The sequence below is a fragment of the Sus scrofa genome, chromosome 12, assembly GCF_054392235.1.
Source record: "Sus scrofa isolate SSC_HxYL_T2T_F1_AM1 chromosome 12, Sscrofa_HxYL_maternal_Yorkshire_Landrace_v2.0, whole genome shotgun sequence".
Classification (NCBI taxonomy): Eukaryota; Metazoa; Chordata; class Mammalia; order Artiodactyla; family Suidae; genus Sus; species Sus scrofa.
In genome coordinates, this window is record NC_139394.1 from 11,314,631 (window position 1) to 11,339,504 (window position 24,874).

The window sequence follows — 24,874 nt, forward strand, 5'->3', positions numbered from 1 at the left end:
GCGGATGGCAGGTTGTGGAGCACAAAAGTGAAAAATCAAGGGGGACTTGTAGTAGCATTTTTGGCTGAGATCACTGGGTGGAGGGGATGTCATATATTGTATAAAATGATGGAAGGAACAGCTGGGTAGGCTGTAGAAGGAAGAATTACTGTTCCGTTTTGGAAATATTTGCCTTGATACGCTTTTAGACTTCCAAGCAGAGATGACTGATCGCCAAGGATGTAGTTGGTTATAGGATTTTGGAAATCAGAGAACAAAGTGAGAATTGAATTTGGGAATCATTTGCACATAGATGGATTTAATGCAAAAGGATTGGGTTGAGATGTATGGGAAGAGAAGGTGATCTAGGACTGAACCCTCAGGAGAAGGTAGAGGAAGAGCCGGAGGTGGTGGAATTCAGGAGCCTGTATGAAGTTGAAGGAAAAACAAGAGACTATGTTCTCAAGGGAGGAAATGTTTCTAGAAGTCAACAGTCAACAGCTTTGAATGCCACTGAGTCAAAAAAGAAAGAAAAATAGAACATGATCCAGCAATCCCACTCCTGGGCATATATCCCCAAAAAAATATGAAAGGTCTAGTTCAAAAAGATAAGGCACGCCAGTATTCATAGCAGCGCTATTTACCCTACCAAGACATGGAAAATGTCCATCAACAGACGAATGGATAAAGAAGATGTGGTATATACACTGGAATATTGCTCAGCCACAAAAAAGAATGAAATAATGCCATTTGCAGCAATATGGGTGGACCTAGAGGTGATCATGTGAAGTGACGTACGTCAGAGAGAAAAAGACAAATATTGTATGATATTCCACTTACATGTGGAATCTAAAAAAAAAAAAAAGTACAAATGAACTTATTTATAAAACAGAAACAGAGACACAGACATAGAAAACAAATTTAAGATTACCAAAGGGGAAGGGGGAGAGGGATAAATTGGGGGATGGGGTTGATAGATACATACTGTATAAAATAGGTGAACCACAAGGATTTACTCTATAGCACAGGGAACTATATTCAGTGCCTTGTAATAGACTATAACAGAAAAAAAATCAAAGAGGGAGACAGACCAAGTTAAAAGAATAAAAACAAACAATCCCTCCCTCCAGAACCGGTCCATTGAATTAAAAAATCTGGGAAGACTGATGACCTTGAAAAGAGTAGCTTCAAGAAGAGATAAGGGTAGGATTTGTGTAGGTAAAGCTGAATAGGATGAGACTAATGAAAAGACAGCAACATAGACGAGTCTTTGGAGCAATGCATACATGTGGGAGGGGGGACAGGAGTAGATTTTTGGTTTTTTTGTTTTTGCTGTTGCTTGTCTTTGCTCAATGTGTGACCTTAGCGCATTTTTTTGCCTCTCGTTTGGGATGACCCAGTGCATGTAGGAACAATTGATGATTCAGGAGAGAAAGAGATAAGATTATTTTTGAGATATCCTCGAGAAGCCCAAAGGGGAAGGAATTCAGGGCACAAGTCGAAGAGGTGCCTCTGGTGGAGGCAGCTACGGATCATACAAAAGGAAAGTGAGGAATACAGGTAGACGTATGCATTGATTCGTGGTGTCAAGGTGAGAAGAGGATGCTTTCTGATTGCCTGTCTTTCCTCAGAGAAGTTTGCAGGCCGTTGATGAGCTGGGGATAGAAGATGGAGTGAAGGTGGTTTGAGGCTGGGGGAGAGGCCTGACATACGTATCCAGTAGTGCGGTTTTGCTTCCTGTGACTTTCCAAAGACCTACATTTCCTGAATAGTGTTCTGCATCATTTTTAAATAAGGGTTAATTGACAAGGTTTCTCAGTGTGCTATTTCACCTGTACCTGCTTCGTTCTGTTGACCCAGACCTCTTCAGTGATCTTGATAAGGGCTCCGGCCTGGGTGTGGTGAGTTATGACGTTTCCACATCAACTCTGAATGAAGTCTTCCTGCAACTAGAAGGAAAGTCAGCTACCGAACAAGGTAGATCCATGTGTGTAATTCATGGAAGATCAACATCTTATGCATGATTCATGCCAAAGAATGTGACAGACACTCAATTCGACTCTGCTGTTTGGGAAGGGCTGTCATAGTTTCTTAACATTCCTCCTAGACCTGAATGCAGATCCCTTCTTGGAATATCCCAAATTTCCCTTTGGGACCTATTTGCTTCCTATTTCAGTGGTTTTCTCCTGTCCCCAGATGGTCACTGCTAACGTGGATGTGAAAGGCTTTCAATTAGGGTCATAAAGTCTGATCAGATACTTCTAATAAAAAATGCCCTTAGCTTTTTCTTTTCTTTCTTTCTTTCTTTCTTTCTTTCTTTTTTTTTTTTTTTTGTCTTTTGTCTTTTGTCCTTTTAGGGCTGCGCCCGTGGCATGTGAGATTCCCAGGCTAGGGGTCTAATCGGAGCTGTTGCTGCCGGCCTACACCACAGCTCTCGGCAATGCCAGATCCTTAACCTACTGAGCGAGGCCATGGATCGAACCAGCAACCTCATGGTTCCTAGTTTAATTCATTTCCACTGCGCCATAACAGGAACTCCGACCCTTAGCTTTTTGAAATACAAAATTCCACTATGGTCCTCATGGGGAAAAGGATTAGATTATCTCCTAAAATGTATTTTAATGTAATGAGCTCTAATAATAAGAGCTATCGATTAGGGAGTGTCTGAGTACTGTGTAGCTATATTGCATTATCTTTTTACAATAACCTTTCCAGTAAATGTTATTGACATCATTTTCCATATGAGACATTCACGCCTAAGAGCAGTTAAGTGATTTGTGCAAAATCATGCTGGTATATTTGGGGATCAGATACAGGTCTGGTGGTTTCAGAGCTGGCAATCTTTCACCTGTATTTCTAAATTATTGATAGTTTAATAGGAGGCATTTAGGCATCAGTGATTGACTATTCCTATGGAGAAGGTTTCTCAAAATCCCTGAGAATATTTTTACATAAGGGACCTTCTCTACCTTTTCAAAGACTGGGCATAATGAGTTTATCCTTACTGAGTCTTCCTTTGGTGTGAATTCAGTGTATTTTACCACTGAGTTTATTGCATGTGGGCATGATAAACATAATTCTTATTTTCTTTGCTTTGATACCACAGACATTCTAAAGCAATTTTTAATATTACTGAAAAAAGAAAACCATGACGCCCAAAGATGGCATTAATATTTTGTGTGTGTGTGTATGTCTGCGTCTGTGTACAGATTTGGAACAAGCAGAGATAAGAGACTCAGGAAGCCTGCATGAAATGGAGCCGGCCTGCTCTTCTCTTCCTGAAATGCAGAAGACTGTGAGCGATATGGGCCTTTGGAGAATGCAGCTCTGCGCAGTGGCCCGGCTCCGTTTCTTAAAGTTAAAACGTGGAAAGAAAGCGCTTTCTACGCTGTGAGTATCAGAGCACTGGGGTTTGTTTGTTAGTGAGTGTCCAGAGAGGGTTAAACCAGGAGTGAATTTAAAGCAAGAACACAACACTCACCCAATACTGCTGCCGGCGGAGTGGATGGATAAATGTAGCACTGGGATACCAGTGGTGGGAATACCTACCTGTATGTTGGTACTCAATGAGCCTTACTCACGGGTCTGTTTAATAGGCATAGTTTGATAGCCCTGTGTTTATATAGCAATGCCTCTTAGTACTGTGTGGCATGCTGAGACAGGACGTTCAAGGTGTTAGCCCCTGTTATAGATGGGACTCAACACATGTTTGTGAAATGTCTGGCAGAACAGAGAACATTGTTATAGACTCATAGGGTAATTTTTCTTTTTGTTGCTAGACTCTTGGTATTTGGAATTGCAATGTTCCCTTTGATTGTGGAAGGGATTCTTTATGCTGTAGTAAATCAAAAGACTGATTGGGAGTTTAAACCTGAATTGTATTTCCTCTCTCCTGGACAACCTCCCCAAGACCCTCGTACCAGCTTACTGATCATCAATAACACAGGTAAACAGCAAAACAAAATTTAAATCCGGAAATAAGTTACGGTTATTGCCAAAGAACACATGTAGGTGGGGGAAAGCGAATTATAAGAGAAGAAAACATGTACTTCAACTGTGTTTATAGGAAACAACTCATGAGGACTCATGCATGTTTGCTGTGACTTTGGAGGTGGTGGCTAAGACAAGGAGCCTGAGTCACTATCTAACCTAGCTAAGCTATCAGCCTATTTACCTAGCTAATCTAAGCTCTTATGTGAGGGGGAAATAGATTTTTATATTTACTGACCCGATCTATTTTATTTTTTATTTTATTTTTACTTTTTTGGTCTTTTTAGGGCCATACCCATGGCATGTGGAAGTTCCCAGACTAGGGGTTGAATCATAGCTGTAGCTGCTCACTTGAGCCACAGCCACAGCAATGCCAGATCCGAGCAGCATCTGTGACCTACACCACAGCTCATGGAACGCCAGGTCCTTAATCCACTGAGTGAGGCTGGGGATCAAACCCATGTCCTCATGGATATGAGTCAGGTTCCTTGCCACTGAGCCACAATTCTCCATTCTACTTTTAGATCTCTGTTACAGCAGCCTAACCTATACCATAAATACTATACATACTGATTGATGTGTTAAGATGGCATTTAATACCCTATGTCACTCCAGCAAAATCTAGGAAGATTCCTTTTTAGTCCTTTTGGAACCTGTGATCTTGTCATCCTGAATGATGCGTACTTGGCTTTGCCTAACTACTTATTTAACTTTGAGGAATAAGCTGTTAATACTTTTTTCCTTAAGATGTTAAGAAATATATTCAGGAGTTCTCTTGTGGGTCAGCATATTCAGGATCTGGTGGTGTCACTGCTGTGGCACGGGTTCAAGTTCCCTGGCCAGGGAACTTCCACATGCTGCAGGTGTGGCCAAAAAAAAAAAAAAAAATGTATTCAGAGTACAAGCCCTCTCTCGATGATGTCCCCCACACGTTCCAGTTTTTATAACAATTTGTGCCTCAGAATTCTAGATGCCTCCACCTTAAATCAAGTGGTCTTTGCGTTTCTGTTTCTCCTCTTCTTGTTTTCCATTTGGGTTTTAGAAAGTAAGTTTTATTCACTCTGCTACCTTAAAACTGCAAATCTTACTAATTGTGTATTGGGTTTCCGAGGTCTAGAATTGTTCCTTTACCTTTCAGTTTCACGTGTGTGTTTGCCTCCCCAGTCACTCCAAGATCAGTATCCTTGTGTTAATGTACTTATTTTTTCTCAGCTGTTAGCTGTCTTGTGATTTGTTTGGCGAGTCTATGCCATCTTCCTCCTCTTTTCTCAAAGCCTGATGATTATAGGTTAGATGTTCCTCTTTAAGTCAGAGCGTCCCTGCTGGCTTAGATGAATGTGGGTCACCAGGAAGGTGTCCTACTTCAAGTGACCCTGGAGGCGGAGTGGGGGCGTGACTGCCCCAGGATGCACATGCAAAGCTTATTTTCAATGTGGTCATCCTTTTCCCACCTGGCAGGAACCCTATCATCTGTGGCCTAGCCCTCTTTTTCTGATCCCAGTATAAACTCTCATTTCAAAGGTCAAATGAGTAGGAGTTCCCGTCGTGGCACAATGGTTAGCGAATCCAGCTAGGAACCATGAGGTTGCGGGCTCGGTCCCTGCCCTTGCTCAGTGGGTTAACGATCCGGTGTTGCTGTGAGCTGTGGTGTAGGTTGCAGACTCGGCTCAGATCCTATGTTGCTGTGGCTCTGGTGTAGGCTGGCAGCTGCAGCTCCGATTGGACCCCTAGCCTGGGAACCTGCATATGCCACGGGAACGGCCCAAGAAATAGCAAAAAGACAAAAAAAAAAAAAGTTCAAATGAGTAAAAAGCAAACATCCTCTTTCTTCCTTTTCCACTCCATCCTGGCCTTTTTATTGTCTGGGGTAACTTTAGATCTTGCCCTACTTTTTTCCTCTGGCAGTGTCTCTTAGAAGATAGGAGAATGGGTTCTGTTTGGGGGCCAGTATTATTATTTTGATGCCCTTTACATAATATTCTATAAATATTGATTTTAAATTGTGTGCATGTTTTTTTTTAATGACATATATGTTCTTAATATGGCCTTCTGTTATTGATTTCATGTTAGGATCAAACATTGAAGACTTCATACAGTCACTGAAGCATCAAAATATACTTTTGGAAATAGATGACTTTGAAAATAGGAATGGCACTGATGACCCATCTTACAATGGAGCTATCATAGTTTCTGGTAAACGAAAGGTGTGTTTGCTACCTATATTTTGTTTTTGCTTTAATACTACATTTTAACTATTTTCAAAAACTCCAGAAAGTCAACCCCAGTAGTATACAGCACCTTGACTCAAAGACATTTGAGGTTATCATTGAGTAAACTGTGACATTTAAATAAGTTGTTGTAGGCGTTCCCGTCGTGGCTCAGTGGTCCTGACTGGCTTCTATGAAGACACAGGTTCCATCCCTGGCCTTGCTCAGTGGGTTAAGGATCTGGCATTGCCGTGAGCTGTGGTGTAGGTCGAAGACGAGGCTTGGATCCCGTGTTGCTGTGGCTTGTGGTGTAGGCTGGCAGCTATAGCTCCAATTGGACCCCTAGCCTGGGAACTTCCATGTTGCCACGGGTGTGGCCCTAAAAAGATAAAAAGACAAAAATAAATAAATAAATAAGTTGTTGTAAACCATTTTCTACCTTAGCTTTTGAACTAGATGATTTTTTATATTGAAAGTAGCTGAATGTCATTGCATTATTCAGAATCAAAATATTAGACCTTATAATTACTTACCAATATAATTATGAATTTAAGAAATCCTGTTTAATGACTATTCACATGATACTTTTCTTATATTGAGAAAATATACTAAATACTATAATAGCTGCATGAAATCTCTGAATTAAAAGTGTTCTCAGTTTATCATTTAATATGTTTCAATTTGGGTAAAAGAGTACTGGCAATGAAGATCCTTTCAGGAACAAGACTATTGAAAATATAGTCCAATCTTAAGTAAAACTCTGCGTCTTACATTCCATTGAAAAGCTGGAGGCTAAATTAAATGAAGCTACCTGTTTATTTCTTGCTACGAGGGACATTAAAAACAAAGAACAAAGCCTTTGAAGATGTATCACTGAATGCAGTTCAGTCTAGCTTAAGTACATCTAAAAATGTAATCTTTTTGTGCCAGTTCTGGGAAACTATGTTACTTGGCAGTTGCTTTACTTGCTACTCATCTAATATATTTATTACAAGAACTACCAGTAATGTTTAAACAATATTGAGCCTCTTGATGCAAGCAGGAACATTGTCATAAACATGAATATTGCCTTAGAAGGTGTGAAAATGCTTCATTGACAGTGTAACCATGAATATTTTCTGAATCCTGTGCTTATCTCCCACCCAGAAAAAATGGAGATCCTTTGTTGTTCTTTATTTCCACCCAGGAAATCAGAGTTCCTAAACTTAGTGTCTCCTGACTTGTCAGGACCATTTTTAAGTTCTGTTGGTTGAAATTTCCTCATCAGCAAAATGAAGAAAAAATTGTCTAAGATTAGTATTATAATAAAAATTCATATTGCTGACTGCTATTCACTGTGCTAGGGCCTAATATACATGATTTCATTTAAACTATGTAACAACCCATTTATCATCCGCTTTCACAGACGAAGCTGAAGCTCAGGAAAGCCAGTGAGCTCAGAGGTAGCCACATAGCTAGAACGTGGTATTGTTAAGTTCTGCTATAGAAAACCTTTTTTGTTCTTTAATGACTTAGAATTAACACTATTTTTATTTGTCTTTGTTTTATTTGAAGGATTATAGATTTTCAGTTGTGTGCAATACCAAGAGACTGCACTGTTTTCCTATTCTTATGAATATTATCAGCAATGGGCTACTTCGAATGTTTAATTATACACAATATATTCGAACTGAGAGCGGCTCATTTCCTTTTGTAAGTATTGGATTTACTCATTTTCCCTCTTCGGCTTTTAAATATTTGTAGTTGATTGCTAATCCTAAAAGTGATTTTGTCCTAATATTTTAAACAGACTATACCTAACAAAATATGAGTTTTCTCTTGTTATTAGAGAATTTGTATGGGAGAATACTTTTCAATATTATGGCAGAGTCTCATAGGGAATCTTCTGAAATATTAAATACTTAATTGCAGAAGTGTTTGAAAAGGGAGAGAGAGAATGAGTGTGGGTGTGTGTGTGAGTGTGTGTGTGGGGGGGGTGCTGATTTGGAAATCAAGAGCCCTCATAACCCAGCTTTCGAACCTTATAAATCCATTGGAATTTGTTGATTGACCCTTCAATGACTAAACGGGTAGTGAGCTGATGGAAAATTTGTCAGTTCTTGGACTTGTATGCCTTCTGATTAATTCATTTACTTACGCATCATTGCTCTATGTCACAAGGGTATCTGATACCCACAGGCTACATTTTCAGGATCTTTGTCAGCTGGCTGCAGACTGGATTTAGATGGCAGGAAGCTGTTAGAGGAGCAAGGGAAGTAGAAGATCCCCACACCTTGGGTTTCAATCACATGACCCCTTTCCTTTTGCTTTTTAACCCAGAAGTGACCGGGGCTTCTGGCTTCATCAACCTTGTTGGTTCCTATACTCTTCCCGCCCATGTAACCATTGCATGATTAGCTTCTCTCTATTTTAAGTCCTGAAGGTGGTTAGGACTTTCTGGTTAGACCTTCTTTGATACCCAAGATGGATCTCTCAAAGCTGACTCCAGCTCTTCCGAACAAGGAAATTGGAAGAGCAGGAAACAGGATTTGAAATGGAGCCCTCAAAAAGGGACATTTTGTGACAGAGGGGTTGGATTCAGTTTGGGGCTTCCCTGCACTAGTGGTGCCGGGAGCACATGCAGAAGCAGATGAATGAGATATACCATCAGTGATGGACACATGCATCTGTGAGCTGAAGCCACCACTGACCATGAAAGTGAGCAGGGTCCCAGGGTCATGGTGTCTGAAAGGACCTCTCCAGAAAGTGGAATCTTCTGGTAATAGAAAGAGGTAGATGTTACCCCCTCTTGGTCCTTTAGTTTCTTCATTTCATTGCTTGTGTGTTCAGGATGAAAATGGACTGAGGCTCCATGGTTATTCTCTTAGGCATCACCAGTGATCATCAGCCATTCTTGTGACGATAGGATGCATTTTCCCATCTGGTGAAAATTAGAGTTTGTAGATATAGCCTCCAAAGCTTTAAGTAATGTTTGAGAATTGTAGGATTATTTTGAGAGTCTACTGTACTGGTTTCCCGCAAATAAAGCCAGGAGGATGCCCTGTACCGTACCTGAGCATAAGCCCAGCCTTAGTCACTGATTTGCAGGGGTGGCAGGTGGAGGGGTGGGGGGTAGCGATTTAAAGTTGATCTCTTTGGGAGTTCCTGTCGTGGCGCAGTGGTTAACGAATCAGACTAGGAACCATGAGGTTGCGGGTTCGGGTTCGGTCCCTGCCCTCGCTCAGTGGGTTAACGATCCGGCGTTGCCGTGAGCTGTGGTGTAGGTTGCAGACGCGGCTCGGATCCCGCGTTGCTGTGGCTCTGGCGTAGGCCGGCAGCTGCAGCTCAGATTGGACCCCTAGCCTGGGAATCTCCATATGCCGCGGAAGCGGCACAAGAAATAGCAAAAAAAAAAAAAAAAAAAGATATAAAGTTGATCTCTTTGAGGATGGGCTTTGTGCAACGAGTTTTCGTTTTAAGTATATGCTTCAGAAGCATCCAGTCAGTTGCCAGTATCTTCACATCTTCTTCACTAGGTTTGCAGAGAAAGACATGATGCTCCAGCCTGAATAATCAGTTTCTCTAGGGTCTTAACTCCTGAATTACCACTTTTTGTATTAAAAAAGAAAAAAAAAAAACCACACACACAACGTAAAACTTACCATTGGAGTTCCCACTGTGGCACAATGGGTTAAGAATCTGACTGCAGTGTCTTGGGTTGCTGTGAAGATAGGGGTTTGATCCCTGGCCCAGCACAATGGATTAAAAAGGATCCAGTGTTGCCAGAGCTGCAACTGGGATTCAGTCCATGGCCTGGGAACTTCCATATGCTGTAGGTGTGGCCATTAAAAAAGAAAACTTACCATCTGTTCATTTTCAAGTGTACATAAATATATTAAATATACTCATATTGTTGTAATTAAGATGTCCAGAACTGGAGTTCCCGTCGTGGTGCAGTGGTTAACGAATCCGACTAGGAACCATGAGGTTGTGGGTTCGGTCCCTGCCCTTGCTCAGTGGGTTAATGATCCGGCGTTGCCGTGAGCTGTGGTGTAGGTTGCAGACACGGCTCGGATCCCGCGTTGCTGTGGCCCTGGTGTAGGCCGGTGGCTACAGCTCCAATTGGACCCCTAGCCTGGGAACCTCCATATGCCACGGGAGTGGCCCAGGAAATGGCAAAAAGACACACACACACAAAAAAAAAGATGTCCAGAACTTTTTTGTCTTATGTAATTAAAACTCTGTGCCCAGGAAACAAACTCCCCTTTACCTCTCCTCCTCATCCCTCGTGATCACCATTTTCCTTGCAGTTTAGGAATTTGACTACTTTTGATACCTCATCTAAGTAGGGTCATATACTTGTATTTGCCTTTTGGTGACTGGCTTATTCCCCTCAGAATAATGTCCTCACAGTTCATCCACACTGTAGCAAGTGGTAGGATTTCTGTCCTTTTTAAGGGTGAGTAATATTCCGTTGCATGTGCATACCACATTTTGTTTATCCACTTATCTATCCATGGACCTTTGGTTGCCTCCCTCTCTTGGCTACCCCGGAGAACAGTGCTGCGGTGAACATGTGTGTATGCAGACATCTCTCTGAGAGCTTACTTTTGGTTCTTTCTGATGTGTACGCTGAAACTGGTCCTGCGTTGTTTTTCACTTCTCTTTCTCCTTAGAAGTTAAAGCCTCATGTTGGATGATCAGAAACTATTTTTCCTCCCACTTCCTTGTGTAGATGTTGATGAACTAAACATACGCTTTTCTTCTGATTTTTCAGTGTCGAAGAAGTGCATTCTTTTATGATGATTAGTACTTGTTTCATTTTGCAAAAATATTCACTACTTTAAATTAATTAATTTGATAACTTTAAGTAATTAATTTGTTTTGAGGCAACTTTGATTTATCACATAAGTTATCATGTGTATGACACTATATTTCTTCTGTATACCCTGCCAGGAACACTGTACTTTTTCTCTTTGCAGAATTATGCACTCTTCTGGACTGGACTGCCAAAAGGCTCCTTTTTCCTGTTTTTCGTCATGTGTAGCATTTCTCCTTACATCGCCATGAGCAGTGTCAGTGATTACAAAGTAAGGAAAGGAGGAGAAGGACCTCAGTCATTGTCGTCTAAATGCTGTGTGTTTCCTCACAGGAAAACATTTTAGCATATGTTTAAATTAAATAATGTAGTTAAGCCTGTTTCTATCAAGTCAGAAATTTACTTCTAAAAAACGCAAGATACCTTCTACTTCAAAGGTGCAGGAAAAGCGCAGTAATCTTGCAGGGACTCCAGTTAAGCTAAACCTTCAAAGGGGAGTATTATAAAACTGTCAGCTGCCTTGTCTCCTAGCTGTCAGGAAGAGATAATCGATGTTGAAATTGGGGGCCACCTTGAAAACTTGAACCCACTTTCTAGTGTGGACAGTACAGTTTGGGGGGTTATATTTGTGTTGGGTTTGCCCATTATCGAGGCAAACAGTTACATCAGATTTACATAGGTCATCTCTCAGGATTCTGAGTCAGTAACTTCCCCGGTGGATAATGGAGACTCTGTAGTCCTTGAGATCACAAAGTGACATGTGTTTTGAAGGAGGGTAAAGCCTGGAGCATTATGAGCGTGACTTTTCTGTTAATTCTTCACGAATTAAAGTTGTGTTGTGACTCAAGCCTATCAAATAAAACAATTGTCATTTTCAAAATGTCCACCTTTATGGAACTGGCTCTAGTTAGTTAGTTAGTTAGTTAGTTGTCTAATGTCCCTCGGCACATGGACATTTCCAGGCTGCAGCTGCCGGCCTTCGCCAGAGCCACGTCTGCGACCTACACCACAGCTCACGGCAGTGCCCACTGAGTGAGGCCAGGGAGCGAACCGAGTCCTCATGGGTACTAGTCAGGTTCATTACCGCTGAGCCATGACAGGAACTCTGGAACTGGCTCTTTAGTAGACCTCAGGTTCCTAAATAGTATACACTTAACTAAAACTATTAGAAGATTTAAAACATTAGAATATTAGCTCATATTTATCTTTAAAAATCTTCCGATGTGTTTATTTTGGATTTGGATTTCACCCTAACCTATGCACACCATCTGTGTTTTTCCATCAGAAGAGAACTAAGTCGCAGCTGTGGATTTCGGGACTCTTCCCTTCTGCCTACTGGTGTGGGCAGGCCCTGGTGGATGTCAGCCTCTATGATTTCATTCTCCTTTCAATGTACTTAATTTTCTACCTAGCAAACCTGGTGCACGTTTATCTCACAAGTCGAATTGTGTTTGCTTTGGTAAGTAACATGTGACATGGACAATATCTTCTCAAGCAGTTCTTAATACATTTTAATATGGGTATTTTTATATAAACATGAATTTTTCATTTTTATTTTGTCAGAAACCTAAACAAATACCATCAAAGTGCACGTGTAATAAGAATCATAAAAACATTGTAATCTTACCCTCAGTTAATATTTCATTTTGTTTGACTCTGTTATTTATTTGTCTTATCTTCAGGGTGTAATTACATTTGGTTATGCAGCTTCTCTTGTCTTCCTGACATATGTGATATCATTTATTTTTCGTAAGAGGAGAACAAATAGTGGCCTTTGGTCCTTTTGCTTCTATATCGTAAGTACTTATACAAGCACGTAAATAGAGGTGTTTTTTAAAAAAAAAAAACTTTTAATGTAATATTAAATATAGCCACATTTACCTTGAACAATGGGGGAAATTAACACCTTAAAATTATGCCCTAGAAAGGTGAGGGAATGTAACATGTTACGGAGTCAGTGGTGCTCCTAGAGAATTAGTTCATGTACACACTTTAACTTGAATTTATGGGGAACCTTACAGAAGTCCTGACGTTCAAGATGCTATGATTGAGTTACTGGATCTCTCAGAATATAGGGCTTCCTGGCAACACTGGAACAGAAAAAATGGCTTTATAATGTTTAACAGTACAACCCATTTCTATAGTCTTCAAGAAAGTCTCTCTTTACCTCAAATACTAATAAGTTCAGAGATTTAAGATGCTTTTATACCTATGCCAGAGGATTTATTTGTAAATCTAAGTGAAAGATTACTGAAAGTCCAAGATCACTGAAAACTTGAATGGAAAAGTTTATCAAGGCTCTAGAGACCCAGCGTACCTAATCGCAGCATTTCTGGTGACTTTTTAAAATAATTGTCTTATTAAAGTATAGTTGATTTACAATGTCTTATCAATTTCTGCTGTACAGCAAAGTGACTTGCTCATGGGTGTGTGTTCTTTTCTCATATTATCTCCCATCACGTTCTATCACAAGTGATTGGATACAGTTCCCTGTGCTACACTGTAGGACCTCATTGCTTATCCATTCTATATGTAAGAGTTTGCATTTACTAATCCCAAACTCCCCATCCATCCCACTGCCTCTCCTTTGGCAACCACAAGTCTGTTCTCCATGTCTGTGAGTCTGTTTCTGTTCTGTAGATAGATTCATTTATGCCATATTTTAGATTCCATATATAAGTGATATCATATGGTATTTGTCTTTCTCTTTTTGACTTACTTCACTTAGAATGAGAATCTCTAGTTGCAGCCATACTCCTTCAAATGGCATTATTTCATTCTTTTTACAGCTGAGTAGTATTCGATTGTGTATTTGTACCACATCTTCTTAATCCATTCATCAGTTGACAGACATCTGTTTTATTTCCATGTCTTGGCTATTGTGAGTAATGCTGCTATGAACATACAGGTGTATGTATCTTTTTGAATTACAGTTTTGCCCAGATGTATGCCCAGGAGTGGGATTGCCGGATCACATGGTAGTTCTATATTTAGTTTTCTGAGGAACCTCCATATTGTTTTCCATAGTAGTTGTACCAATTTACGGTCCCACCAACAGTGTAGGAGGGTTCCCTTTTCTCCACACCCGCTCCAGCGTTTGTTATTTGTGGACTTATCAGGTGCCTTTTAGCTGATATTCCCAGCTGGATGTTGAATGTCTGTCTTTCAAACACAGCTGCCCCCTCTTGAAATAGGAGTCCTGAGATCATGAGAGGAACCCAGTCCAAGTCCATCTGCTAAGAAAATGCATACGACATCATCCACTGACTTCTTCTTCTTCTTCTTCTTTTTTTTTTTTTTTTTTTGTCTTTTTGCCATTTCTTGGGCCGCTCCTGTGGCATATGGAGGTTCCCAGGCTAGGGGTCCAATCGGAGCTGTAGCTGCCAGCCTACACCAGAGCCACAGCAACGCAGGATCCGAGCCGCGTCTGCAACCTACACCACAGCTCAAGGCAATGCCGGATCGTTAACCCATTGAGCAAGGGCAGGGATCGAACCCACAACCTCATGGTTCCTAGTCGGATTCGTTAACCACTGCGCCACGACGGGAACTCCCATCCGCTGACTTCTATAAGAAATTAGTCTGGGGCTCTTCTGGTCAGCAGGTAGCTGTGGACTTAACCTTTTCTCAGCGGACAGTATTCTGATTTGGTCTCTGTATTCAGCAGATTGTGTCTCTTACAATCCCTCTTTTCACTATCAGCACAACCCAGTCCAAGTACAGATGTCCCAGAAAAAACTATAGAGCTGTCTGACTTGGAAGACTGGCCTTGAGGCAGTCATTGGGTGCATCACAAGCTTTCCATTCATGCTGTGCATTAGGAAACTCTTTTTTGTTCAGTCAGCAGACTTAATTCTTTTTCCCAATGTAAACCCAGATATTGAATAAGAAGAACAGGTATCAGTCTGACTAATAGTTGATTTCTTCTCAGTCTGCCCTCCTGTACACATCCAGCAGAGGTGAATGAAGAATTCACACCCACACTCTGTGTTTTTTAGTTGTTTCAACTCTGAACAAAGCCTTTTTTGGAGCTGATGCTAAGCAGTGTCAGAGGCACTGGCCCGTCTGGCTGTTGACAGGTCCGTTACTGTCAGCCTGAGAGGGGGATGAAGTGTCCATGAGGTGTTCTAAGAGTGACCTCAGAGACACTCGTTACGCTTACTGGCCATCGTCCTAAGAAACCAGCAGCCTGGCGTCATGGTTCCTTTACCTTTGTGTCTTTTTCCACTCTTCGTGTTGGCTGCCCTCAAACAGAAACCATTCCAAACTGACGAACGGGCATCTTGATGAATGCCCTTTTGCTACGTGTCCAAGCAAAACTTCAGCCCCTGGTTGACCGCATACTCCCACTTGGCCCTGGCTTGTACAGATTTGACCATCTCAGACGAGGGCGCCCTCAGAACCAGCAGCGAACTGTGCCTCAGCCCCTTACCCTTCACCTTTCAGGGATGGAGCTTTTCTCGTGGATGCAAGCTTTGGAGTGATGTGTGGGGTTGGAAAAAATGTGGACAGAATTTTCTCAGCCAAGTTCTAGGATTTCACAATGCATCAGTTCCAGCAGAATATGACAGGCTTTCTGGAACTTAATACACCAGACTCTTCCAGAGCAATAGCTTTCCTCTCCTGGCTTAGAGAGCATTTTCCCCAATTCTTTACATAATAAGGAATGAAAGTCTAATGCGGGCAAAGTCTCTTCAGTACGTGGTAGAGGGCAGAACAGAATCTGCATTATCTTACTGTGAATTCCTCTTGCGTAATTCCTCAGCTGCAAGTGAATGCATGAAAAAATGAAGACATTTGACTTTTCTGTGTCTAAGGAAAGTCATGATAATACAGGGGTTTTTTTCCTGTTAGGTTTGTGGATTAATGTGATGATTAAGATCTCCTCATTATGATGTCAACAAACTATTGATCAAGGACCACAGTGGAGAACTGAACATTTGACTGTGAAACATTGTTTCTTGAATCAAAATGTACTACGGATGATTGGATACAGTTTTTTCTTTGTTGCCAATTATTTTTTAGTTATGATGGAGTAAAATAAGACAAAACACTATTGCAAAAGCAAAGTAAATTTTGTAAAATAAACATTTTTTGAGTTCCCGCTATGGCACAGTGGGTTAAGAATCTGACTGCAGTGGCTCCAGTTGCTCTGGAGGCACGGGTTCAATTCCTGGCCCGGCTCAGTTGGTTAAAGGATCTCGTAGTTGTAGAATAGGTCGCAGCCATGGCTCAGATCCAATCCCTGGCTCTAGAACTTCCACATGCTGTGAGTACAGCCATTAAAACAATTTTTTTTCTTTGTTCAAAATGTTAAAAAAAAGAAACCATATTGTTACAGTATAATATTTGTTTATAATTTCTGATTATTTTCCCCTTTCCTTTCTCATCTTTATCAATTTCAGTATCCTTGTCTATTTCATGTTTATACCATTGGAAAGAGACTACATAGTTATGGAATATTGCAATTTCAGATTTTGAAAGAAGTCAAGAGTATCTCCTATGATTCACCTCATTTTATGGAGGGAAAAGTTAAGTAACATGTTTAAAGTCACACAAAAATTAGTGACAGACTCAGATATAAGATCAAAGTCTCAGAAAGTCTCTTTGGTCATTTTCGCTTTCATTTTCACCTCCGGATTTTTCATCTAAGAATATTCTGTTGGAGAGCTGAAGGTCATATATATTCTCATTAACAAAAGCTTCTTCCTTCCCTTCTCCTTTTGAAAGGGGTATATCCGCCTATGGGAAAATTCTGCTGTATTTGATGAGAACACGTACATTGTAACTATTTTCTCAGGTATCAATGGACTGAGTGTGTGTGACATGTAACGTATGTCAACTTACCTTGTAGGTCCCAGTCTTCACGTTTGGCATCATTGTAATAGATTACCTTGACCTGATTGTTTGCATGGTATTGTTTCCCTCAATGACTTTGGGTGGATTTGTAGCTTTATTGGAAACGGTAAGAAATGTAACCAACTGTGCCAGTAACGTTGACCGTGCAGCCTGTTAAAGTGCTTTTCCTAAATCTATAAAGACCGGAGGTACACTAGTGTCTTCCTGGGGCTGAGCCGGGAAGGGGGAGTGACAGCACGTGCCTGGGAGGAACTTCTTTGGGGTGATGGAAATGTTCTAAAATTGAGTCGTGGTGATGCTCTTACAACTCTGTAGAGTCCCTAATAATCCTTGAATCATACACTTAAAATGAGTGAATTTTATGGCATGAAAATTTAACCTCAAGAAAACTATTTAAAAAGCTTTGCCATATGCACTTTGCAAAACATAGGCACTGTCAAATGCTATTCAGAACTAATGCCAGACTCTAAAATGTTGCCTAATTTAATGGATATCCACTATCCATTGTCAAGATATATTCAGACAATAGCAGTCATTCCCAAATATATATTAAACACTATTCTGTGTTAAAGGTGCTGTGCCAGTAATTGGGGACACAGTGAACAAACTGGCACCAAACTTCCTTTCGCAGAACTGAGTGGTGCAAAGATAGACCAGCCTCAAGCAAGTCCATGCAGGGGGTCTTGCAGAGGAAAGCACAGGGTTTATGCGGGAAAGTCTGGAAGGCACGAAAGAAACGCAGATGCTTCAAATGGAAGGAAGTGGACGATAGATGAGCAGAGGGGCTCAGTCAGGAACGGACGTGTGAGGGCACTGCAGCATCCAGGGTGAAGTGGCTGTAAAGAAAGAGAGGGCTGCCCTCATGGTTTGTGCTCTCGGAGCCCTGGAAAGTCTGCAAAAAACTCTTTTCCCCTCCTGAAGCCATGCCTGCAGTTCCCAACTGGAAATTCCTTCCTCTGCTTATAGCGTCTCTCTCCTAAAATATAATTAGACCTGTAAGGTAAAATACAGTAACCGAAGTCTGTCACGCATTGTTGCTTTCTAAATGCATTGTTGATGAAGAAAGAACCACCGGATGGGACTAATTATCGTGGTGGGAAACAGTCCCCACTGGCGTAGGAAGGGCCCAGAAAGCTTCATGAGGGGCGTTTCGGGCAAATGTAGTCCACCCCTAGCATTTCTCACCATGCAGGTGCCTGCCTCTCTCTCTTATGCTTTCAGCGGGCTTTTTGGAAACATTAAACCAAGATATTCCAGAAAAACAAAACAAGGAAGAGGTGAACAGCCGTAGGTTGCCTCCTCACTGAGAGACCCGCAGGGTTGAGCAGACAGAGGTGGGGAGTCCCCCTCTTCCTTCTCTGCGGGGCATTGCTTGCCACCAGTGCTCAAAGGGGACTCAAGTTTAATGAGGGGAATATTCAATATGTGAAATTCCATATGAAATTCCATACTATTTAAATGCATACTATTTAAATGCATACTATTTAAATGCAAATTAGAAGACTGGTAAATCTCCATTTAGTCATTTTTTTGTCTTTGCAGAGAATCCACGAATACCAAATGAACTATGGAGACCTAAATTACGACCTGAATGCAGCTGACCTCCTTTTCTGCCTAATAGTAAGAAGACCTTTCTACCTCATCATTCACTTCTTTGAATAGTTACCATTTACTGTAATAACTATTTGATCTTGTCTAAAGTGTGCCGACTTTGAAAGTGCTTTTCATATAGGCTTAGATAAAGCAATTACATTCGGACAAGATTCTAAATCCTAGGTACTTTCTATATGCATGAATGGACTGCATATGTCCAGAATTCAGAACAAAATTAGTTTTTCATGTTTGTCCTGTCTATCGCCCCCTCCAAATTTGTCAGAGCTTGTAAAACCACACACACACACACACACACACACACACACACACACACACAACTTCAGTCCTTCGCATTAGAGATAAAAAAGCAAAGGACAAAAAAAATGAAAGAAAAAGCTGATTATATTAGTATATTTATTTAAGCTGAAGAAAACTACTGTCTTTGACTCTGTGTCAGTACTTTTCTAGGCATAGAGCAAAAATAGAAGTCTTTGCCCTCCTGGGACTTATATTCTGGTGGAAGAAGACACCTAATAAACTAAGAAATAACACATGCTGTGTCAGATGGGTGGTCAGGGAAGGACTGACTGTGAAAATAAAGACCTGAAAGAGGCAAGGAGGCAAGCTGTAGGGGTAACGTGGGCAGGAACATTCCAGGAGGAGAGGAAAGAGTGACCCTGGATGTGCCAGGGTCAGCCAGGAGGCCAGCGTGGTTGTGCAGAGTAACCACAGGGCAGAGTGGTGTGAAGAAGGGCACAGAAGGAACAGAGCAAAACGAAGAGTGGATAGAGGGGTCCACAGAGCAGTCCGGGCCACTTTAAGGACTTTGATTTTACTTTGAATAATCAAGGAGTCACTCGGTGATATGACTGGACTTACATTCTAAAAGAAAAATTCTAGGAGTTCCCGTCGTGGCTCATCGGGTTAAGAATCAAGGTAGATTCCATGAGGATGCAGGTTCAGTCCCTGGCCTTGGTCACAGATGCGGCTCAGCTCTGGTGTTACTGTGGCTATGGTGTAGGCCTGCAGCTGCAGCTCCAATTCAACCCCTAGCTTGAGAGATTCCATATGCTGCAGGTGCAGCCCTAAAAATACAAATAAAATAAAATAAAATAAAATAAAATATAATATAATATAATATAATATAATATAATATAATATAATATAATATAATATAATATAATAAAAGAAGAGCTCTAGTTCGTGTGTTGAGCATAGATGTTTGGGGCAAGGGAAGAAGAGGGAGCCCAGGTAGCAGGGGGCCGTCGTGCTATAATGAGCAATTACAGTGACCTGGTCGGGATGGGAGCAGCACAAGCAGGGCTGAGAAGCAGTTGGGCTCTTCTCAGAGAGAAGAAAGTCGGAGCAGATAGAATTTGCTCTCGGGCTAGATGTAGGCTGTAGGAGAAGAAAGGAAACAGGTTCCTCCAAACTGGATTGTCATTGTAGGGCTCCGTTCCTCCCCTGATTTGTAAGAATGATTCATGTCTCTTTTATCTGAAGACAAAAGACCACATATTTGATTCGAATGTTTAAATAGTATTTATCAACTTATGCCTACATATTTTTCTTTGCTTGTAGCCTTACTTTCAGGCTTTGCTATTCGTTTTTGTTCTAAGATGCTTGGAAACAAAGTGTGGAAAGAAAATAATGCACAAGGACCCTGTTTTCAGGTTGGGAAAAAAACTTGATTTCATGCTTAATATTGTACTTTAATATTCCTAGACAGTGGCTATACTATCCGCCTGTTAATACGGATTTATATTGACAATGTAAACAGTATAATGATTTTCATGATAGTCTGTGGATTTCTGGCTTCCCTGCCAGGAAATAGGACCCCCAGGGCCAAGTTCTGCCACAAATCAGCCGAGGGAAGCTTTCAGTCTCTCAAAACCTTAACGAATGCTCAGATGTGCCATTCTCTTATTCGAGAGCATTATACATGTTTAAACAGAAGAGATGGGATGGAATTGATTTAGCAAAATTGTTCAAAGTGTTTCACAGGTTCTAGAAAGAGGAAACAGTAAAAGACGCTGAGGCACAGACTGGGTGTGATTAACATGGGCTCAGTCAACAGAGAAAATGTAGGTGACCTGATTTTCAAAGAAGCAGCAGTGCTTGCTGACAAATTTGAGAGGGTCAGAGATGCTCATTAGGAGAATGACAACCCTGGGAAAGGGATTTGGCCGCCGAGACGGAATCTCTTGGCAAAAGCAGACGCAGTATTCGTAAAGCCATCTTCCTCACCAGCTTATGGAAAGGAAGGACCATGGTAAAAGTCACATGACTTCTGATACATCTTTGACACCCAGAAAACTCATGTGTCGCTCATTGCACTTTCTCCACAGAATTGCCCCTAGAAGTAGAGATGCTCGTCCCAATCCAGAAGAGCCTGTAGATGAAGATGAAGATGTTCAAGCAGAAAGAATAAGGACAGCCACCGCCCTGACCACATCCATAGAGGAGGTAGAAAAGCAAGTGACCAGATGGATGTTAGTGGAGCTATTCCAGAACTGTCCAAACAGAGGCCGATACGCTGAGTTTGGGTTTGAAAGCTTGGATTTGGGCGCATTTATATAAGTACATATGCAGGCACTTCTTTGGAGGGGGTCCTGAAAGCTCGGAGAAGAACACAGATCATAGTGGTTTTATTCTTTTGAGAGAAATGGGCTTGGATAGGTAGAATTATCCTTTCCAAACCAGACATTTCCTAAGTGGAAGAGTTTACGTGAGAGTTGTTATAAAATGCCAAGTAGAGATTCAGATCTTAAGGATTATTCTTCGATTTGATTTTGACCCATGAACGTAGATACTTCTGTTTTGGGAAGGCAAGGAACTGGCTTCCATGAAACTATGCTGTTAACGCAGTCCATTTGGAAGCAAGAAATGTCAACATTATGCATGCATGATGCATGTGAAATGAGCGATATGGATCCACCCTCAACTCAAAATGTGGTTTGGTTCATGACATAGGGCAAGAAACGTAGAAAAGTCAAGTTTAAGAGGAAAATCACGCTGTCATCTATTCCAGAAACCAGTCGTAATTGCTAGCTGTCTACGCAAAGAATATGCAGGCCAGAAGAAAAGTTGCTTTTCAAAGAGGAAGAAGAAAATAGCAGCAAGAAATATCTCCTTCTGTGTTAAAAAAGGTTTGGAAGGATCACTTTTTAAATTCACCATTATTTTAAGAAATACCCGCCGAACGTCTGTTACCGTCACCTTGTGCTTGCTGAAACGTTCGTTCATTCATTCAACCTGTATTTTTCTGAGTGTTCTTGGAACTGTTTTAGGATCTGGAAATGTTATGAAACAGATAGGCAAATTCCTCACCTCATGGGTTTTCCATCCTAAAGGGGTCGACAAACAAAAATAACCTAAAAAGAGAAGTTTCAGATGTCACACTGGCAGGTTCAAATATGCGAAGTGACATGAGTGCCTTAGGGCCGCATTCACTTCAGGTTAGGGCAGTGACATTTAAGCCAAGACCTAGGTGATACCAAGGTGTCAGCTATGTGGGGATGGAGAGATACGAGAACTCGAGGCAGAGGAAACATTGAGGGCAGGGCCTCAGACACAGGGACGACTCTGGAGTGGTGGAGGCACAAAGAGGTGACTGGACGCCTCTGGGGTGACGTCAAACAGGGGAGCAGGGCCAGGTTAGAGCCCTTGAGATCTTACACCAAGTTAGTGGAATCCCACCAGAGGGTTCTTAGAGGCTTTTTGTCACAATTTAATTTATATTTTGAAAGGAACTACACCCTGGCTACTCTTTGTTCATGAATTGGGCTGGTAGACAAGTTAAGAGGCTTTTACATCAGTTCAGATGAAAGATGCTGGTAGCTCAGACACAGGTGATGGAACTGGGGATGGAGAAAGCGGCCTTGACTTTCTAAGTTTAGGAATCATTTATGTACTCAGCCATCAGCCACTTGCTATGTACATATAAAAATATGGGCCCGTTTATCACTGAAAAAGTAAACTGAAAAAAAAAAAAGACCCATGTATTGAGAGTGAATATCCATCCCTAAACTTTTTCAAAAGCACTTTATAGAATCGTAGGCGTTAACATGTTTGGGTGACGTGGATTACGCGTATGTTAGAAATTTCCGAATGCTACTTCGTGGTGCCCATAGACCTCGGAAGCTTATTAAAGGAACAGGTTTGTCTTATTGTTTTACTTCCAACATTGATAGTCGATGATTCTCTTTCAGGTGAAATTTTGGGATTGCTAGGACCTAACGGTGCTGGTAAAAGTTCGTCTATTAGAATGATATCTGGGGTCACCAAGCCCACGGCTGGAGAGGTAGAGAAACTGAAAAAATGGTTTCCATTCCCCAAAGAGAAATGTCGTAATATATGTAGATTTTATCTTCCTAAGACTGTACGTTTAGCAGTTTACATGGTTTCCTATAATTAATAGATGAAGTACTATTTCTCAAAAAATGTAGGCATTAGCTCCTTGTCAGTTTCCTGAGCAATCATGTGCTTGGAGTGACTTCATTTCTAAAACCAGTGTCCCTTCTTAGGTAGAACTGACGGGATACGGTTCCGGCCTGGGTCATCGCGGGGACGGCAGGGTCCAGTTCCTGGGATACTGCCCTCAGGAGAACGTGCTGTGGCCTGTCCTGACAGCGAGGGAACACCTGGAGGTCTTCGCCGCTGTGAAAGGGCTGAGGAAAGCGGATGCCAGCGTTGCCATTTCACGGTACTGCGTGGTCATGTGATGCTTTGTGCCAGGAGGTTCAGTGACGGTTCACTCCTAAAGGGTGGCGAGTAGGAATGACGTCACCTTCCAGGGGAGGGTCAGCAGTAGGGCAGGGATGGAAGACGGAGGGATGCGGAAGTTCCCGGACCAGGGATCCAACCCCCACCACAGCAGCCACCTGAACCCCTGCAGTGACAGTGTCGGATCCTTAACCTGCTGAGCCCCACAGGAACTCCCTGATCGAGGAGCCTTTCAAAAAAATTGCATAGACTAATTGACAAAGTTGAATGAATGAATGAATGAATAATCATCCCTTTCAGTTAGAATTCATTGTTGTGTGTTTTGTTTGTTTGTTTTTGTCTTTTTGTCTTTTTAGGGCTGCACCTGCATGGCATGTGGAGGTTCCCAGACTAGGGGTCCAGTCGGAGCTGATCCTTGACCCACTGAGTGAGGTCAGAGATCGAACTCGCAACCTCATGGTTCCTAGATGGATTCGTTTCCACTGCGCCATGATGGGAACTCCAGAATTCAGTTATTTTAAAAAAACTTTTAATGATGAAAAATCTTTCATGTTTCCAAAGTAAACTTTTTACCTTGATCATTAGGTTTTTTGGTTTTTTTTTTGTCTTTTGTCTTTTTTGTTGTTGTTGTTGTTGCTATTTCTTGGGCCGCTCCCGTGGCATATGGAGGTTCCCAGGCTAGGGGTTGAATCAGAGCTGTAGCCACCGGCCTACACCAGAGCCACAGCAACACGGGATCCGAGCCGCATCTGCAACCTACACCACAGCTCACGGCAACGCCGGATCGTTAATCCACTGAGCAAGGGCAGGGACCGAACCCGCAACCTCATGGTTCCTAGTCGGATTCATTAACCACTGCGCCACGACGGGAACTCCTGATCATTAGTTTTGAGACAGGTAGTGCCAGGAAGGGAACTCCAGCGCTGTCACTCTCGCGTCTGAGTCCCTTTTCCCCAAATCCACTCTTGACCTCACCGTCTCATCCTGTTTTCCATCAGATTGGTGGACTCTTTCAAACTGCACGAACAGCTGAATGTTCCAGTGCAGTACTTAACCGCCGGAGCTGCTAGAAAGGTACGTGCGGTGGGTGGGGCTGTTCTGAGGGCTGAAGTGGTGGTGGCAGCACATAGCCGTGTTCCTCTGCTTTCCAGCTGTGCTTTGTGCTGAGCATCCTGGGAAACCCACCTGTCCTGCTTCTGGATGAACCATCTACAGGCATGGATCCAGCAGAGCAGCAGCAAGTGTGGTGAGACGTAGCATCACCCTCAGGGCCAGGAGGACAAACCTTATGGAAAAGTAACGGATCTTGGAAAATCGAGTCCACTGGCTCCTAACTTAATGGAGAGAATCCAGATTCTTAGGACAACAAATATTGAACAATTATATTCTCTAATACTGCATCGTATTCATATGGTGTTCACATTGAAGAAAAAACCCCTCTGAGTATATTTAGTTGGAGTTTTAGGTTTTGCAGTTTGGAACGTGTTTTCATTTTGCCTTTTGTAGCTGATTCCCTAGAAACTATTAACTTGTTGATGGATTTTCCTTTTGTTCCCCCTACTTTTACCTAATCTGTCAGATGTGTTGATCCAGTTTTTCTTAGTTTTTAAATTCTTTTTACTTTCCAGTCTAGGATGCTCCACTTGGAATTATAAAATTCTTCAATCCAGTTTCATATTTGGGACTCTCCAGTACTTTCCCAACTTTTAAAAAGAACTTTGTA

At 41.7% G+C, this 24,874-nt stretch overlaps 1 protein-coding gene and 1 pseudogene across 15 annotated transcripts in view; both read left to right on the forward strand.

Annotated features, from left to right (window-relative positions):
- Window positions 1-24,874, forward strand: part of ABCA6 (ATP binding cassette subfamily A member 6) — a 72,765-nt gene that overhangs the window by 42,761 nt on the left and 5,130 nt on the right. For 8 of the 15 annotated variants that reach the window (XM_084983874.1, XM_084983873.1, XM_021068086.2 and 5 more), the window contains 17 exons: window positions 1,840-1,956; window positions 3,189-3,369; window positions 3,759-3,925; window positions 6,040-6,173; window positions 7,731-7,868; window positions 11,138-11,245; window positions 12,260-12,433; window positions 12,657-12,770; window positions 16,829-16,939; window positions 18,376-18,453; window positions 20,008-20,099; window positions 20,775-20,892; window positions 21,458-21,575; window positions 22,638-22,729; window positions 22,953-23,131; window positions 24,150-24,225; window positions 24,303-24,397. In XM_084983874.1, the coding sequence (XP_084840000.1) occupies window positions 1,840-1,956; window positions 3,189-3,369; window positions 3,759-3,925; window positions 6,040-6,173; window positions 7,731-7,868; window positions 11,138-11,245; window positions 12,260-12,433; window positions 12,657-12,770; window positions 16,829-16,939; window positions 18,376-18,453; window positions 20,008-20,099; window positions 20,775-20,892; window positions 21,458-21,575; window positions 22,638-22,729; window positions 22,953-23,131; window positions 24,150-24,225; window positions 24,303-24,397 (2,092 nt within the window). The remainder of the gene's footprint in view (window positions 1-1,839; window positions 1,957-3,188; window positions 3,370-3,758; window positions 3,926-6,039; window positions 6,174-7,730; window positions 7,869-11,137; window positions 11,246-12,259; window positions 12,434-12,656; window positions 12,771-16,828; window positions 16,940-18,375; window positions 18,454-20,007; window positions 20,100-20,774; window positions 20,893-21,457; window positions 21,576-22,637; window positions 22,730-22,952; window positions 23,132-24,149; window positions 24,226-24,302; window positions 24,398-24,874) is intronic. The other 7 variants (XR_014820885.1, XR_014820881.1, XR_014820883.1 and 4 more) reach the window with 3 other exon arrangements.
- Window positions 14,531-15,896, forward strand: LOC146398036 (protein transport protein Sec24A pseudogene; annotated as a pseudogene).